Source organism: Pieris napi, chromosome 24, assembly GCF_905475465.1.
Source record: "Pieris napi chromosome 24, ilPieNapi1.2, whole genome shotgun sequence".
Lineage (NCBI taxonomy): Eukaryota > Metazoa > Arthropoda > Insecta > Lepidoptera > Pieridae > Pieris > Pieris napi.
Window position 1 is genome coordinate 1,776,552 of NC_062257.1, and position 19,503 is coordinate 1,796,054.

Here is a 19,503-nt window from a genome sequence, read left to right on the forward strand (position 1 = left end):
ATTTGAGGTTTTACAGATTTTATAACACCTCTTGCATTCCAGATCCAGGTCTAAATGTCCAAGTGGGTCCATTTACAACGGGCCAGTACCTCCTCATCCACGGATGTATAGTATTAGCGTGCATCTTCTTGACCAACTTCCGAGTCTGGCCTTTCGCCTCGCTCTGCGCAAAAGCCTCTCAACGGCTCCATGATTTCATGTTCTCCACCATGATTAAGGGCGTCATGAGATTCTTCGATACAAGTTCTTCGGGTAAGAATTGGTTTTTATTTTTTACAGCACATCGAGTAGAGAAAAAAGTGCGTGCGTACAAAGGACACATGTCAGAAACTTCTTTGGCAAACTAATTTATAAGTTTTGATCAAATTTATACAAATCTAAAACTTTAGATTTCCGAGACTTAGAGGGAGGGAAAAAGGATGATGTGTAAGAAATTTAATTAATTTAATTGTCATTAAAATATTAAGTGGCGAAAATTAATACAAATTATAAATTTAATTTTTTAAATTTATTTCTTCAATATTAAAAACACGTGGCATTTTAAATTTACAATTCGTAATTAGAGATTTCAAAAAATATTTAGCATAAAATAGAATAAAATACTAATATTTCATAAATTCCTCTTTACCAAATTTTGATTTTAAAAATAGAATTTCAATAAAGTAACTCGCCCTTCTCACTCTCTGTCAATCGGTCTCAATAGCTCTCTCCCTTTTCTTCCATAAAAACGCTGCACATCTTTGAGACGCTAATATTATTATTGTGTTTCATCCGTAAAAAAATTACTCTCATGCGCCTAAGAAGTTTCACTCATAAATTACACATAGTTTTTGAGAAACTCCTCTTTTTGAATTTGGCAAAAAAGTACATATGGGCTAACTTACACAGTCACCAGGCAACCCATATAAAATCAATAAAAAAGGTTTTTATCATACAGGATACCGGACGCCGGACACTCATAATGCCCGAGTACTCGTGAGTGCATTGCCGGCCTTTTAATGCTATTTTAATTTGATACTAAAAGTTAAAAAAAAACAGAAGTTTTTAGAATTTTTATAATGGTCTCAAATTAAACTAACTACAAAGACCTAGAAATTGTGAGGAATTGTGCCTTTGAACTCATTTGATCCATGCGCATCATTTGTAGGTATACATTTAATCAATCACCAGCACCAACTGTCAAACCTGGCCAAACATATACTTCAAAAAGCAGCTTGAACATATCTATGTTTAAGCGTTAAGAAGATGTTGTATTTACAACAGCTGAGAACCTTCACCATCTTCTTAAATAAAATAAAAATAAATAAAAAATAAAATATGTTTATTATGCAATATCAGATACAGGTATCACTTATTCCACGTCATTAAATTTGAATCGGTAGGCATCCCTACTCATGGGCAAAGAAGTCAGAGGGTGTAGGCCGAGAGAAAAAGCCGGCGTAAAAAACTCTCGGTACTCTTATAAAATAGCATATTGCATCATGATCGGTCCATTCGTTTGGGAGTAGTTCCCAATAGAGACATCACACGTCATAAGTCTTTGTGCAAGGTATAATAGGGAAACCTTTTCTCAATTTTTATTGGTTTTGGCAAGTAAATTACTTAATTTTGTTACGCAAATAAGATAATGATAAAAAAGCTTGCTTTGAATGTTTAGTTTGCGCAATGCGGATGGCGGGCTAGATTAATATGTATTAGTTCATAATTTATTCACATAGCCAGACACTAGTTTCAAACTACTAATTATATAGGCTGGAATTAAGCCTATAATCTAATATATAAAACTCTCGTGTCAGGGTGTTTATAATTAAACTCCTCCGAAATGGTTCAACCGATTTTCGTGAAATTTTGTGTGCATATCGGTTAGGTCTGCGAATCGGACAACATCTATTTTTCATCCCCCTAAATTTTAATTTTTTTAGACAACATTTTTTGTTTTTATTTTTTTATGATACAACATACAAAAATACATACAACCCCTATTTTTTATTATTGATAGTTATTTTTATTGAACTAAAAAAATGTTTCCTAGAAATAATATACATATAAAAAAAATCGCTGCTAGTTATCTAAGTATATTATTTTTGTTACAGTGGAAATCACACAATGAAGGTAGTTTGATAAATAGTTTAATGTAACTACCCTCGGTTAAATTCTCGTAAGAAATTTTGCGTCTGTTTTTCATTAATTAAACAAAACTTAAGTATTTTTATACGTGTATGAGTTTTAGTTTACAACTCCTTGTATGCTCTCTGCGATGCCAACTTCAATATTGACTTGTTCCACGCGATTCCACGTAATAAAAGCGCTACGGTTATTGAGGCTACATGGTACATACAATAATATACATATATAATAACAGAACATACGTATATTATTTTAAACTCCAATATAGTATTGCAATTAGACAGGCACACATTAACAAGCATGCTATGTAATTCTCGATTCGACTTATTTGTTAACGGTTTGTGTCACGTGACTTACGTAAAAAATCATTATTTTTAATTATAGATACCTACCTTACTTTTCGCTTTTAAATTTATCTTTCACACTGTCAAATTGCCTATTCATTTCCACCTTCTTGTGAGCGTTCTACAGGTCATACTTATATTATCTGACAGCAGACCTAGTGTCTCAAGTTCTTGCTCGTTTTTCTCTCTTATCGGCGCGCCAATGATGATCAGCCATTCTTATATTTTGGATCTAAGATGTGTAAGTTTAAGCCAGTAACTGGCGGGAAGTAGGACAGGATAGAGAGTGGGGGGGTTCCTTGTTTGGCCCAGCCATTTTGGGTCTCAGCCACCTGGAGCTAAGTAAGGCTGTTCCTTCACCGTACGATTTACGGACTATTTGTGATTGATGAGGAAACAGCTCCTTTTTGATAATTTTCTATCTGCCTCGTAATTAGCTCTGATGATATTTATTAATTATTGTGACTCTGTTAACCTTTTGATTGTATTTTATTTATGTTTCTACATATTTTTATTTCTTATTATTGTTATTTTATCTTTAGATTTTACTTTATTTTATTTTAGTTATAGTAACGTGTTATTTTGAGTTCTTTTTTGTTAATAATTTTTGCATTACTTGTACTCTACCCTCTGTAGATTCTTTTTAATTGTTCCACTTTAGGGTTGCCTGGAAGAAATCGCTTGTTAGCGATAAGGCCGCCCGTTGCCTTATAACTTTTGTAACCTGTTTTTTTTTATTTTTGTTATGTGTATGTTTTTGATTAAGGTAATCTATATATATAAAAATGAAACCCGTTTTCCGTTGTCACGACATAACATGAAAACGGCTGACCGATTTGTCAGATTTTTTTTTAATAATATTCCTTGAAGTACGAGTTTCTTACGCAGAGAAAAATTAAAAAAAATTGAGTGAAAAAGTCTAAAAACAACACTTTTCTATATTCCCATACAAAATATTCGTAATAATACTTAAAAGTCAATTTGAACTTTAATACCATATCATAAAGTTCAAGTGTTAGTGGAGGGGTTCCGGGAAGGTAAATTTTAATTTTTTGACATAATGTATTTGTTGTCTTATCAACTTTCTTTTTTTTTATCTTACTAGCTAGACCGGTGTCCCGAATAGCAGAATAAGTATTAAAAAAAAATAAAGAATCGACTGTTAGGCGGTACGATGTTCGCCAGGCCAGCTAGTAAAGTATAAATAAAAATAAACAGCTCATATAAACGAAAACTTTCTTGCAGGTCGTATCCTCAACCGATTTACGAAAGACATGGGGGCGTTGGACGAGATATTACCGCGGACATTGCTGGATGTTTTACAAATATATAGTACATTGATTGCTATTTTGGTACTGAATGCCATCGCGCTGTATTGGACACTGATACCTTCGGCTTTGCTGATGATTCTTTTCGTACTATTTGTCAAAGTTTATCTTCGAACGGCTCAAGGTGTAAAGAGATTGGAGGGAACAAGTGAGTTAAATGAATTTTGATTATGAGAATGAGAATGAGAATTTATTTGTCTTATACATACATTGCTTTATGATAAACTTACTTTAACTTAAACTTACTTTAATTAACTTTAACTTAATTTAATTTAATTAATAATAATAATAATAAACTTGACAATAAGCTTAAAGCTATGTATTATACTGAGAGACTGGTGCTTGAAAAAGGTTGGGAAAACCTGTTATTACAAGTCACCAGTCCCTCTTGAACATAGTGTTGCAAAAAAATTATTATTATTTTACTTTTTGCTGACAGTGGGGTTTTACTAGGCAATCCAAATACTATTATTTTATATATAACACTAATCTTTATAATTATTATCAAATAATAAATATGAAGTATTCAAGAGTCTTAAAATTTCATAATAATTGATTTAAAAAAAACTCATGTGTACAATTCACACGTGGTAGAAGTGAAACCATCAAAAACAAAGTTTTTATAATGAATAATATGTAAATTATACTTTTTTCACTAACTAAATGTAGGACTATGTTAAATTTTCATTTATAAGTTTAATATGAATATCAATCTTTAATTTGATAAAAACTAAAATAATGGAAGTTTGAAATTCGATGATTATTACTTATTTAATTTTTTGCACATCTTTGTTTTTTTAATTCAGAAAATGATCAAATACACGCCAATTTAAAGTTTATACACTGCACAATTCTTCCCATCTCATTCTCTCCCATGCTAAATCCTACGAATTTATGCGTCTGTCTCTTTTTACTGTCGCTTTTTCCGTTGCATCCGGTTTGAAATCACAACGATTCTAAAGTTTCACTTCAAAATAAAATAAATCAGTAGCGCTGCAACCTTTTTTGATCTGGGCCTTAGATTTCTGTATCTGTTTTATGATAACTTGTCAATCTAATAGTAGGTGATCAGCCTCCTGTGTCCACACGCTGGCGACTTTTTGAGTCTAATACAAACCGGTTTCCTCACGATGTTTTCATTCACCGTTCGAGCGCATTTTAAATGCACACATAGAAAGAAAGTATATTGGTGCACAGCCGGGGATTGAACCTGCGCCCTCAGGGATGAGTCACACGCTGAAGACACTAGAGCAACACTGCTCTATTCCTGATGAATGGAAATCTGGAAATTCTCCTAAAACAAAAAAATAATTTATCAGATAATTTTGCAGTCGCGACATACTTCATTAGTCTGAAAATTAATTCAAAATATTCATTCATGAACTTATTAAAAACTCTTCTGTCTCTTACAAACTGTCCTTGTACTTGTAGTACAGAAGAGTTGGCAACTCCCCCCTACTGTAATCTCCAAGGAATAAAACAATAAATAAAGAAACATTTATCCTCTATCAGCAGTGGACAATCCAGTCCATATTATATTAACAAATCATTGAAATTTTTAGCAAAAAGCCCCGTCTTTTCGATGGTGACATCATCCCTCAATGGAATTGCAACTATCCGATCTGCTGGTGCACAGAGCCGACTGATTGATGACTTTGACCGACATCAGGTAAAGTCCTTTAGAGGACATGACATAAGCAAACATATTAAGCGATATAATTTATTTGAGATCTCCACTTCAAAAAAACCTCCAACGCTACTCTGCCAATTTGATTGAATCCTGAAATAAGCTGGAATATAACGGACTTATAACTTTAAGTTTCAGAGACAATATACATTTATATACGACGACTCATTGGTCTAATGGTTAGTACCCCTGACGGGGGACGATGGGTCCCGGGTTCGAACCCCGGCTGAGACGAACGTCAATGTGATGAGCATTTGGTGTTGTGCTTAGGTCTTGGGTGTTTAAATATGTATTTATATGTCTATCTATCTATAATATGTATGTATATCCGTTGCCTAGTACCCATAACACAAGCTTCACCAGCTTAGCATGGGACTAGGTCAATTGGTGTGAATTGTCTTTAAAATAAATATATATATATATAAAAGCTTGTCAACGCTCGGCACACTGGTACATTGGTACAAAAAAAATATAAGATTTTATGTGACAAGCACTTATAGGAATAACAAACAATAATAATAATCAGTAGCACTAACAGAATTCTGTATCTGTTTCATGATCATTTCTTCTAAAAGGCAAGTAGGTGATCAGCCTCCTGTGCCTGACACACGTCGACTGTTTCGGTCTTGGACAAGCCGGTTTCCTCACGAGTGTTAAGTGTTGCCGCCCATAGACACTCACACTGCCAGAAGGCTCGCAAGTACGTTGCCAGCCTTTTTTCTTGAAGGACCCTAAGTCGAATAACGATTGAATCGTTATTGACAAGATTATGAATTGTTCCATTCCATTTTTGACGCCACGGAAAGCCAAAAAGTTAAGTAAAGCAGTCTTGCGACCCCGTCGGCCGTCACTGTAAATTCTTATAATATTATATGTAGATAGCGCGCTGTTATTAACGAATCATATGTACCTATAGGTAGTTTGTATTTATTATTTTTCAACAGACTGCGACCCCTTTTAATACAAACTCGACCCCCTCAAGGCTCCCCTCGCTTGAAAAACATTAGCCTAGTGGTCTTTCTATGGCCTCAAAAGACGAAAGACATTTTTAGTCTACTCCCTGCACGACCAGTCTTTCAATAAAGATTTACTTTCTAATAATCTAATTCACACGCAATTCAAAAGTTCGACAACGCATTCGCATTCAAAAGCAATGGCCTCGCGACTAGAGGAAAACTTGATTGGAATGAATATCATTATAGGACGTTCACACATCAGCATGGAACTGCTACTTGGGTGGAGGCTGCACATTTGGCTTCTACTTGGACACGATGTGTCAGATATACCTGACAGTCATCATATTTGTCTTCTTGTACCTTGATTTCGGTAAGAATTTTTTTTTAAACAGTAGTACGATTATTTTATAGGAAAGGTAAAACAGCATGTAGGTCACAAATAAAGTGCTAACTGTCCATGGACACCAGGGTGTGTTGCCAGCCTATGAGGAAATGCTATGCTCATTTCTTGACCCCTAATTCAGATATTTCGAAATCTTTTCACAATTTATCTTTCGGAGGCTGTTCGTGGTATAGCTACGGAATAAGTTAAAGGAATTAAATATTATGACACTATCTGGTCAATATATTCTTGAAGCCGTGTTGTATGTACAAAAAAATATAAACGATTTTAAAACAAATAAGGAGTGACTTTCACCAGTTAAATACGCGAGATAGAACTAATTTGAGTTTTCGACCAACCAGGCTCCAGAAGAATCACTCCTTATATGTTTTTTTTTACCTGCCCTGCGATTCTGTAACTCACTTTTCGAACTCACACAGCGGTTTTCGCATCGGCGGTCGCTCTCAAATCAGTCGGGAAGCAGTCATTTTTTGATTTGGCATTCTGAAAAGGTGGGAGCTTGTAGTTTATTGTTTATCAGAATGCCAAATCAAAAAATGACTGCTTCCCGACTGATTTGAGAGCGACCGCCGATGCAAAAACCGCTGTGTGAGTTCTAAAAGTGAGTTACAAAATCGCAGGGCTGTATATAATAAACTAATTCGATAGAACGACACAATATTTATATCCACACCAATTAACCTAGATAAAAAACATTAAAAAAATATATTTATATACCTAAATCTTATAACTAATAATATAGGAAGCAACTCTTGTGAACTCAGCCAGTGTACAAACAAATACAAAAACTTGTATTCGTTTATACAAAATTCCCAATCGAAATTAGTGAATTATCACTTTGAGAAGGGGGTCTGTCCATTGACATGATATAGACGATAGAGACTTGCCAAGAATCCTCTTCATTCTCTTATCTTCTTTCTAGGTGGTATAATTATACAAAATTCCCAATCGAAATTAGAGAATTATCACTTTGAGAAGGGGGTCTGTCCATTGACATGATATAGACGATAGAGACTTGCCAAGAATCCTCTTCATTCTCTTATCTTCTTTCTAGGTGGTATAATTATACAAAATTCCCAATCGAAATTAGAGAATTATCACTTTGAGAAGGGGGTCTGTCCATTGACATGATATAGACGATAGAGACTTGCCAAGAATCCTCTTCATTCTCTTATCTTCTTTCTAGGTGGTATAATTATACAAAATTCCCAATCGAAATTAGAGAATTATCACTTTGAGAAGGGGGTCTGTCCATTGACATGATATAGACGATAGAGACTTGCCAAGAATCCTCTTCATTCTCTTATCTTCTTTCTAGGTGGTATAATTATACAAAATTCCCAATCGAAATTAGAGAATTATCACTTTGAGAAGGGGGTCTGTCCATTGACATGATATAGACGATAGAGACTTGCCAAGAATCCTCTTCATTCTCTTATCTTCTTTCTAGGTGGTATAATTATACAAAATTCCCAATCGAAATTAGAGAATTATCACTTTGAGAAGGGGGTCTGTCCATTGACATGATATAGACGATAGAGACTTGCCAAGAATCCTCTTCATTCTCTTATCTTCTTTCTAGGTGGTATAATTATACAAAATTCCCAATCGAAATTAGAGAATTATCACTTTGAGAAGGGGGTCTGTCCATTGACATGATATAGACGATAGAGACTTGCCAAGAATCCTCTTCATTCTCTTATCTTCTTTCTAGGTGGTATAATTATACAAAATTCCCAATCGAAATTAGAGAATTATCACTTTGAGAAGGGGGTCTGTCCATTGACATGATATAGACGATAGAGACTTGCCAAGAATCCTCTTCATTCTCTTATCTTCTTTCTAGGTGGTATAATAGCAGTAGGCAGCGTGGGTCTGGCCGTCACCCAGAGTAACATGCTGACGGCTATGTTGCAGCATGGAGCTCGTATGTTGGTGGAGTTCTTAGCCCAACTCACCAGCGTCGAACGAGTCTTGGAATATACCAAAATTGATACAGAACCAAATCTCTTCCAAGGACGTGAGTATCTTTATTTTATAGAACAGGGAGGAAAATGGGGCTAAGCTGATGTTAAGTTAAGCCCATGGACATTCAAGGCCAGGCTCGCTAGTGCGTTGCTAGCCTATTTGATATAGGAATGCTCTTATCTTTAAGGGCACCAAGGCGAATTGGTTGTGAAATACTTAATATAACGCAGCTGGTTCCGCATAGTGGTGCTGAAAGTGCCTTAAAAAACGCTCAGTTGTGGAACGGCGGACGTCGAGGTGATACGGAGGGATTTTCGTATTACATATATATATATATATATATATATAATATACGTTCGATGATGAACCATCATAAAACCTAAAATTATGTTTGCACTCTGATGAAAAGACACAGTTTTTTTATATCTACCCTCTTATTTATGAAGTCTAACGTTCTAAGTAACTGTCTCTTTCTGTCAATGTGATATAATAAAAGAGAAATAACAGTGCAGTAGATAACTTTTAATATTGTCTTTGATTTGATAACTACTAAAGGCTATTAATTAAAACAGGGCGCGGTCAACCGTAACCCGTAAACCTTGACAAATACCTAAACTTCATAATTAAGACTTAGACGGCTCATTGGTCTAGTGGTTAGTACTCCTGACTGCGAATCCATGGGTCTTGGGTGTTTATATATGTATTTATATGCCTAGTACCCATAACACAAGCTTCGCCAGCTTAGCATGGGACTAGGTCAATTGGGGTGAATTGTCAAAAAAAAAATCTAGATATTGGTGAAAATCGCCAAATATTTTGTTCAGTGTAGTATTGATGGAGTATTGGATATGCTGTCGTTTTGTAGACATTATCAAGCTCCATTTTCTCTCTACAAAAGCAGCCTTTGAAAACGTTTTCCTTCTTTGCAAATCCGACGACCATGAAAAGGCTTTCCATTTTTCGTATTGTAACAGGTGGGCTGAAAAGTTCCTAGGCTAACATAGAATTTTTGAAGTTATACTTCTTTAGGCGCGTTATGAAAAATTTATGAGAGTGAAATTTTACAATGCGCGCGCACCTGTGACACAAAATTAGGAGTTTGATTATAGCGTGCGCGAGCGAGATAGGAATAAGACAATCTACAAGTAAAAAGAAATAGAATATGCGTGAAGTTCGTATGCCAAAAATTTTGAATGACCATAATGACATTTGTCATTTACCTTTTAAAAAAATAAAGGAGTTTTATTTATTTTTTCAAAGAAATTTAGCAATGTATTTTTGAATTACAATCAGAAGTGATTTAAATTGAATATTTAAACCAATACTAATTAATATTTGTGAAAAAACTGTGCTCATCAACCTTCCTAAGTGCTTCAATACAATTGAGGTTAACTATCCGTATGTATTATTATTATCGAGTAATGTTTTGATTAAAAAAATGACCACATTGTTTAATCAAAACATGTAATTTTTCAGATTTAATCTAGCAAATATAAGGACAAGAGACAAAAAACAATTGATGAATCAGTGTAAGTGCACTAAATAGAATACAAAAAAAGAGTTGTCATCTTATCGCCGTGAAACATCAAAAACTGGAGGTGGAACAAAGCCAAACTATTTTTAATAATGCCAAAGAAGTATAACTTCTTACGCGCGTACATAAGTACACGCACCCTTTTTTTTTGATAGAATTTCAATGGATTATTCAATATTTCTTCGAGTTCTACAACGTTTAGTGCTAAGCGTTTTTAAGGCAGTTTTTGCCGCGCACTACCAGCTGCTGTTTACTAGTGGCGCCATCTATGTGTCAGGCTATGAACTTTTTAGCTCTACGTATTACACTCGCAAATAACATGGTTTTCTATTGGTAAAAGAATTTTCAAAATTGGTAGATCTACTAAAAAAGAGACAAGAAGAAAGAGAATGTCATATTTAATCTCCTAATGTGTTAAAATATGAAAGTACACTAAAAGTCAACGGCGGGTTAAGTACAGCAGGCTGATCACCTACTTGCCTATTGGGGGCCTCATAGCCTAGCGGTCTTATTAAGTGGCAGCTAGGTGAGGGGTACCGGGTTCGATTCCCGGTTCGAGGGCAAGTTTTAATTTAATTTAAATTTGTTCTCGGCCTTTGGGAGGGTTGTGCGGTACCGGGCGAGTGCCTAAACCGTACATGGAGGACATGATCGAATTTCTAAGGCAAAAAGCACGAATGATAAAAATCTCATACTTGACGCTGGCTAATGCACAAACCGTGCCAGAGCCATAAAAAAAACTTGCCTATTAGATTGACAAATGATCATGAAACAGACAGAAATCTGGGATCCTGAGAAGTGACTGATTTGCTATTGAAGTATTTCTAGGAAAAATTGCGAACTTTTATTTGATTCTACTACGGAGATAACTTTTAATTAACAGTAAGTTCAGTTAAATTAATTAACGCTCAACGTGATCAACTTACATAAATATCAATTAGAATTGCAGGATGAATTTAACTAACGGAATAAAAAGCAAACATGTAATTGCCGTTCAAGTATTACAAGCAGATTTACTGCAATTTATCCGCCCCTTCCTCTTGTCAGTAAAAGTAAGCAAATCTCTCAAAAATAATAGTACATAAACGTATCAATTTGTATAGAAAGTCTCGGAAATGCATGTCGTTTTCAAGCATAGACAATGTGTGGCTAATATGTGTAAAAAAGTAAAAAGAGAAAATCAAAGAGATTTTGGGTTCATGGGTTGACACCCACGCTGCTTTTGGACCATTCACCCCAATTGACCTAGTCCCATGCTAAGCTGGTGAAGCTTGTGTTATGGGTACTAGGCAACGGATACATACATATTATAGATAGATAGACATATAAAAAACATAAACAAATTTTATAATAAAAAACGTGTGTGTACTTATAGTCCAGTCAAATTATGGCTAAAAACGGGTTAAATAAACATGAGCGAACACAGTTTGGGGATTTTGAGGATCGATAGGGGGGTGTATTCTGAGCATAAATTCCAATTTGAGGGGTTGTACTGAGGTCAGCTCAAGGTCATTTCGATGGAAACGCGTTTAATTCGATATCTCGAGAATGGTTAGTGTTAGGCGAAAAATTGTAGAGACCTTTTCTTTTCCTAACTAAATTTACTAACTTTTTTATTTGAAACTTTTTTTTATAACATTAATATTTTTCAAGTTATTACTCCCGCAAGGCAGAAATTTTACTTTTTTTTCAATTTTTCGTCGTTTTCTCCCCAACCATTCAATTTAATTAAATTTTACCGATCATCGAAGTGTAGATCTTTTAATTATGAACAATTTTGTTCTCAAACTTTTTTCCGTAATGCCAATACTTTCGGAGTTATAGATTACTTTACCGAGCGAAATCCGCGCCACTGTCGCAATATAAAAAGGTCAATCGATTAAACTATTTAAAAATTTGGTATTTAATATTAATGGGTTAATTTGGGTAAGAAGTAAATTAAAAATTAAAACTGTTTCACACATTTATTGATAGAAAAATAGGTTATAAAATTCGGAATATTAAGCACCCGAGGTCGATGGAAGTGATTCGTGAATATTCGTGGTCCTGACGGTATCGGGGCATACGTCGTCCTCGTCCATTGCGTCAAGATCATCATCGTCGATAACGTTAGCGACATTCGAACAATAGTTCTCTTTCCAATTGGTGCAAATCACTGAGCAAAAGAGGCCGGCCTTTCTGCATCCGCACGTTTTGCCGCATTTGGTTTTGCATTTGCACGCAATCGATCTCAGTAAATTATTAATCATAATATATGATTAATAATGATAATTAATCAGTAATTATTAGCCGATAGCGATGTCATTGAAACCAGCTCCGGATAATTTACGTGCGGCTAAGCGTGCGGATGCAGAAAGGCCGGCCTCTTTTGCTCAGTGATTTGCACCAATTGCAAAGAGAACTATTGTTCGAATGTCGCTAACGTTATCGACGATGATGATCTTGACGCAATGGACGAGGACGACGTATGCCCCGATACCGTCAGGACCACGAATATTCACGAATCACTTCCATCGACCTCGGGTGCTTAATATTCCGAATTTTATAACCTATTTTTCTATCAATAAATGTGTGAAACAGTTTTAATTTTTAATTTACTTCTTACCCAAATTAACCCATGAATATTAAATACCAAATTTTTAAATAGTTTAATCGATTGACCTTTTTATATTGCGACAGTGGCGCGGATTTCGCTCGGTAAAGTAATCTATAACTCCGAAAGTATTGGCATTACGGAAAAAAGTTTGAGAACAAAATTGTTCATAATTAAAAGATCTACACTTCGATGATCGGTAAAATTTAATTAAATTGAATGGTTGGGGAGAAAACGACGAAAAATTGAAAAAAAAGTAAAATTTCTGCCTTGCGGGAGTAATAACTTGAAAAATATTAATGTTATAAAAAAAAGTTTCAAATAAAAAAGTTAGTAAATTTAGTTAGGAAAAGAAAAGGTCTCTACAATTTTTCGCCTAACACTAACCATTCTCGAGATATCGAATTAAACGCGTTTCCATCGAAATGACCTTGAGCTGACCTCAGTACAACCCCTCAAATTGGAATTTATGCTCAGAATACACCCCCCTATCGATCCTCAAAATCCCCAAACTGTGTTCGCTCATGTTTATTTATTTCGTAATTTGACTGGAGTATTAGGTACACGCCTAAGAAGTTATACTTAACAGTAAAAACGTTTTCAAAAAAATTTATTCTACGTTTGTAAAAAAAACTACACTAACAATAGAAAAAAATTACTCTCATCATTTTTCCCTAACGTGGCGGTTTTTTGTGATGGTGTGCGCGCGCATCGTAAAAATTTACTCTCTTCATTTTTCCCTAACGCCTCAAAAACTTCAAAAAAACTAAAATGTTGACTATAGCTAACTTCAGTGTGTCGGTTTTTAGTGACGGTGTGCGCGCGCATCGTAAAAATTTACTCTCATCATTTTTCCCTAACGCACCAAAATCTTCAAAAATACTAAAGTGTTGACTATAGCCTAACTTCAGGGTGTCGGTTTTTAGTGACGGTGTGCGCGCGCATCGTAAAAATTTACTCTCATCATTTTTCCCTAACGCACCAAAATCTTCAAAAATACTAAAGTGTTGACTATAGCTAACTTCAGGGTGTCGGTTTTTAGTGACGGTGTGCGCGCGCATCGTAAAAATTTACTCTCATCATTTTTCCCTAACGCACCAAAATCTTCAAAAATACTAAAGTGTTGACTATAGCTAACTTCAGGGTGTCGGTTTTTAGTGACGGTGTGCGCGCGCATCGTAAAAATTTACTCTCATCATTTTTCCCTAACGCCCCAAAAACTTCAAAAAAACTAAAATGTTGACTGTAGCTAACTTCAGGGTGGCGGTTTTTTGTGATGGTGTGCGCGCGCATCGTAAAAATTTACTCTCATCATTTTTCCCTAACGCCTCAAACACTTCAAAAAACTAAAATGTTCACTTGTTAATTATTTGATAGTCAATTCTAACAGATGGCGCTGTGTTGAAAGTACCAACGTTTAACATAAGCTACAATTTAGTGGCATAACTACCAAAAAGCATGGTGGTATCCTACCATTTCCTTTGAATCGTTTACTACTATGTAATATAACAAAAACCTTAGCCACAGCAACGCTTGGCCGAGTCTGCTAGTAATATATATATTCTACATTAGAACATAATATTTACGTTTTCTTTGCACAATACGCTTTTTAAGACGCGATTTTGTGTGAAAACATCTTAAACGGGGAATGTAACAACCGACACCAATCCACGTTTTCATAGACATTTATTTATTTCAATAGATTGCAAAAATCAATAATTATAATAAAATAATAAAGAGCGTTGTGTTGTGTGAGCCCACACGTGTTTGGAAGGCTAAATGGATGCTTAAATATATCTAGAAAATCAATACAGGTCAATCTTATTAATTAATAAGGAAACATGACACATCACAAATACAAGAAATGTAAAAAAAGTATAAATAAATAAAATCTGTGGTGCTGCAACCTTTTAGGTCTGGTCCTCAGATTTCTGTATCTGTTTCATGATCATTTGTCAATCTAATATGCGATCAGCCTCCTGTGCCTGACACGCCGTTGCATTCTTGGGTTTTGCCGATTTCCTCGCCATATTTTCCTTCACCGTTCAAACGAATGGTAATTGCGCAGTGCGGACATAGAAAGTCCATTGGTGCACAGCCGGGGATCGAACCTACGACCTCAGGGATGAGAGTCGCACGCTGAAGCCACTAGGCCAACACTGCTCTTAAAAAAATATGTACAGGTTATACATATCCTTAAATTGTTTTAAAGATAACATTTTTTTTAAATTAAATTATGAGTAATACAACTAAAAATAAAAATAATGATAATGGCCACGAAGTTGTGTGTCATATATTAACCTAATTTTTGTCTAACTTTTATAGTATACTAGCGGCCTGTCCAGGCTTCGCACGAGTGAACTTTTTTTTTTAATTTTTCATAGACATTGATATGTTCTTTGATATTGTGGAACATTTTTTTATAGGCATTTTTTTACACCTTGGGTAACATTATTGTAGTATTAGTAGGGATCCTTCTTTTTTTCTTGAAATAAAAATAGCCTATATTAATCAGTGATAATGTAGCATTCAAATGGTGAAAGAATTTTTTAAATGGGTCCAGTACTTTTTGAGCAAATTCGTTACAAACAAATCTTTGCTCTTTATATTATTAGTATAGATAAAAACCAGTCCTCTGCCGCTGTCGGACTGTTTCATGAGCTCGCTCGGAATTTATAGCGGTTTTCACTAATATCTGGAATTATTCATGAGGTTTAGGTATTTGTCAAGTTTTACGGGTTACACTTGACCGCGCACAGGGCGCGGCTACTTTAGTAGTCATCAAATCAAAGACAATATTAAAAGTTACACTTTACTACTGCACTGTTATTTTTGATGTGAAACATCTATAGCCGTACGTAAAACCGATTTCTGGCGTGGCGACGTCACGCTATATGATGGTGTATATACAACAGTCTATATGCAGTAGTGTGTACGGTGTGTGTATTTCGAAGTTACTGATTAAACGAATTAAGTAGTCACGATTTGAAATAAATTCGTAAATTTTTGTATTTAATGAAAATAAATGTTTATTTAATAAATAATCATCGTTATCTGGAAAATCTTAATATTTTATTTTGTCATTATGACATATTTAGTTCCTATCACAATCTGTTATTTTCTGCATATTACTTTTACAAAATAATGTCGATGTTTCGTGACGGCTCACATTTTTTTTTATTATATCAATACAAAATGTGACAGAAAGAGACAGTTACATAGAACATTAGACTTCATAAGGTAGGGTACACAAGCTTTGTCTCTTTTTATAACAGCGCAATTATATTTGTCAAAGAAACGAAAGAATACTTAAAAAGGTTTTTGAATAAATTAAAAAAATTCTCTTCTTAAACTTGGATCTTTCATCATTGTTATTAGTATTTTGTTGTATTATCTGTGTTTGTAACATAACAACTTGTCAACGAGGAATGGAACGTACATTCAAAACTAAAGGACAAGATAAGAACAGAAATAATATATAAGAAAGAAATCAAAAGTTATTGATGCCCTATGCCATTGCAAAAAACTTAAGTGGAAAAGCGCACTAGCTCTTGTGGTCTCTAGTAGAATGACCAGCGCTGCGGAACAGTCTGCTCCTAGCATAATGCTGAGCCAGGGCCAGTTACTACCAGAACACCCAACCATTACATACTTAAAACGCCCCTTCTTTACAGAACACTGTAAAGAAAAAAAAATCCTTTTTTCATTCTTTTTTTTTTTGAAGTGAAACTTCTTTATGAGGGTAAAATTTTTACGGATGAAACGCAATAATAATAATAATTAGCGTCACGTAAATGTGCAGCGTTTTTGTCGAAGAAAAGGGAGAGAGCAATTGAATTTCGTAAAGAGAATGTATAAAATATTAGTATTTTATGCACAATAATTTATTGGAATGTCAAATGACGAATGGTAAATTAAAATGCCACGTGTTTTTATTACCGAAGAAAAAAAAAAATCCCTCCCTCTAAATCTCAGAAATCTAAAGTTTTAGATTTGTATAAATATGAACAAGACTTAAAAAATAGTTTGCCAAAGAAGTTTCACTTCTGACATGTGTACTTTGTACGCACGCACTTTTTGATTATTATTATTTGTCTGTTACGCTGGTAATTAATGTTATGTCTATGTCTAAATGGGTAGGCCATACCCAATGGCAGTTGGGAAAAGAGGGTATCGAGGTGGAAAGGGCCACCAGGAACAAGAGATGTACCTGTGATTAATGGCGGGCTGATGATCTTAAAGAAGTTGGTGAAGAAGATTGGGAGAAAAATACTCAAGATAGAGACAGATAGAGCCAATTGGAAGATACATAAGAAGTTCTTGTAAAAAAAAAACTTATTTATAATTATTTCTGTATACAATTTTAAGTAAAGATGGATGAATGTTTCAAGGAATAAATGAGGCTTAGGGGCCTCATAGCCTAGCGGTCTTTTTAAGTGGCAGCTAGGTGAGGGGTACCGGGTTCGATTCCCAGTTCGAGGGCAAGTTTTAAATTAATTTAAATTTGTTCTCGGCCTTTGGGAGGGTTGTGCGGTACCGGGCGAGTGCCTAAACCGTACATGGAGGACACGGTCGAATTTCTAAAGACTGGCACGAATTATAAAAAAAAATCCTATACTTGACGCTGGCTAATGCACCAATCGTGCCAGAGCCATAAAAAGAAAAAAAAATGAGGCTCAGTTATCATTATTATCTGTGTTTATTAATAGAAATTTAGCTTCCTCCCTGTCTCTTTCAGAAATCCCAGAATCTCCAACATGGCCGTCCCAAGGGAAAATTGTGTTCCAAGACGTCAACATGAGATATGCGCCTGATGAAGCACCAGTTTTGAAAAACTTAAATATTGTTATCGAAAGTGGTTGGAAGGTTTGAAGACAATTTTATTTATACTCAATCAATCAAAATCACATATAGGTAACACAATGTACACTTATGAACGTCAAAAAAGAAATGGACATTAAATGCTTCTAATCTCAGACCTAAAAAAGTGTAATTTAAGGCCTCTGCCTCAGCGGGACGCCATGGCCAGATCGCCAGCGACGTTGCCATGGCTACGACTGGCGTCTCTGCGTCGCCAGACGGTCTGTCAGACATTCAGTTCTGTCTCAACTCAAAATCAAAAATAAATTTTAATTAAATGATCAATAAAATTATAATAAAATAATAATTATTGATGTGAAACATCTATAGCCGCACGTAAAACCGATTTCTGGCATGGCGACGCATGCCGTGGCGACACGTCGCCACGCTACATGATGGTATATATGCAGTAGTGTGTACGGTGTGTGTATTTCGAAGTCACTGATTAAACGAATTAAGTGGTCACGATTTGAAATAAATTCGTAAATTTTTGTATTTAATGAAAATAAATGTTTATTCAATTAATAGTCATCGTTATCTGGAAAAAAAATTTAATATTTTATTTTATCATTATGACATTTAATTCCTATCACAATCTGTTCCTTTCTGCATATTACTTTTACAAAATAATGTCGATGTTTCACATCTGCCAGGCGTCCCGTGACGGCTCACATTTTTTATTTTATTTAATCATTAATTGATTTAATTAAAATCGTTTTTTAAATTAAAAATTTTTTAAAATCGTTATTATGTAAAATATTAATAATTAGGACAGCAGGAGCCTTACTAAAAATTCTTTCAGGATAGCTAAGTAAAAAACATAATTAAGAGACTATGAAAAGCAAAAAAAGTGCTATAGTATGCTAATTCGCCAGGTAGCTAGCGTCGCCAGTCGGTAGCCAAGTGAGTTAGCCGGCATACATCTTAATTATGAACTAGTTGGCGACGTCGCTGGCGACGTGGCCATGGCGTCCCGGTGAGGCAGAGGTCTTATTCTAATAAAAGATATCTTACACGAATAACTTTGTCTTGTATAACACGAACTCTCAATAAAGTACATTTATTCTGGTGCTGACAGGTCGGCATTGTGGGACGCACGGGAGCTGGGAAGTCATCGCTCATCTCCGCCATTTTTAGATTTGCGTTTATTGACGGAAATATCATAATTGATGGAATTGACACATCTCTGGTGGCTAGGCAGGTAAGGAATTACTTTGTTTTTATTTATTGAAGTCAAACTTCTTTATCGGCGTTGGAAAAAAAATTAGTGTAACATTTTTTCGTTACGCGTCACATTTTTCCGTTACGCGCCATCTTTTGAAGTGAAACTTCTTTATCGACGTATGGGAGAAATTTTGTAGCAGGTTACGCGCCATGTTGCTTTTTGAAGTCAAACTTCTTTATCGGCGTTGGAAAAAAAATTACGCACATTTGTCACATTTGTCGGTTACGCGCCATCTTTTTCTTGTCCCTACCACGGTTGATCCGAAGAGATTCGAAGCCAATAGTAACAAAAATATATAATAACGATAACAATGATAGTAATACTAATAATTCTATTACAATTCTGTAATAATCTTAGTAGTACAGTTAAAGTGAATACAAGTTAAAATGAAATAATTGTATTTGTATTCATGTCTATGATAATAAAAGCCTTTTGTTAAACTTTATGTAGATAATTTTTCGAAAAATAAGGTCATAAA

The 19,503-nt window shown here is 34.9% G+C and overlaps 2 protein-coding genes across 2 annotated transcripts in view; one reads left to right on the top strand and one right to left on the bottom strand.

Moving 5' to 3' along the window:
* Nucleotides 1-19,503, top strand: part of LOC125061767 (ATP-binding cassette sub-family C member 4-like) — a 77,327-nt gene that overhangs the window by 53,124 nt on the left and 4,700 nt on the right. The window contains exons 16-22 of the mRNA XM_047667364.1: nucleotides 43-252; nucleotides 3,717-3,947; nucleotides 5,362-5,468; nucleotides 6,689-6,812; nucleotides 8,692-8,865; nucleotides 17,679-17,806; nucleotides 18,879-19,001. Of these exons, the coding sequence (XP_047523320.1) occupies nucleotides 43-252; nucleotides 3,717-3,947; nucleotides 5,362-5,468; nucleotides 6,689-6,812; nucleotides 8,692-8,865; nucleotides 17,679-17,806; nucleotides 18,879-19,001 (1,097 nt within the window). The remainder of the gene's footprint in view (nucleotides 1-42; nucleotides 253-3,716; nucleotides 3,948-5,361; nucleotides 5,469-6,688; nucleotides 6,813-8,691; nucleotides 8,866-17,678; nucleotides 17,807-18,878; nucleotides 19,002-19,503) is intronic.
* The window catches only part of LOC125061769 (ATP-binding cassette subfamily C member 4-like), a 55,336-nt gene continuing 52,865 nt past the window's right edge, over nucleotides 17,033-19,503 (bottom strand). The window contains exon 26 of the mRNA XM_047667368.1: nucleotides 17,033-17,068. The gene's annotated coding sequence lies outside the window, so the exon portion shown is untranslated. The remainder of the gene's footprint in view (nucleotides 17,069-19,503) is intronic.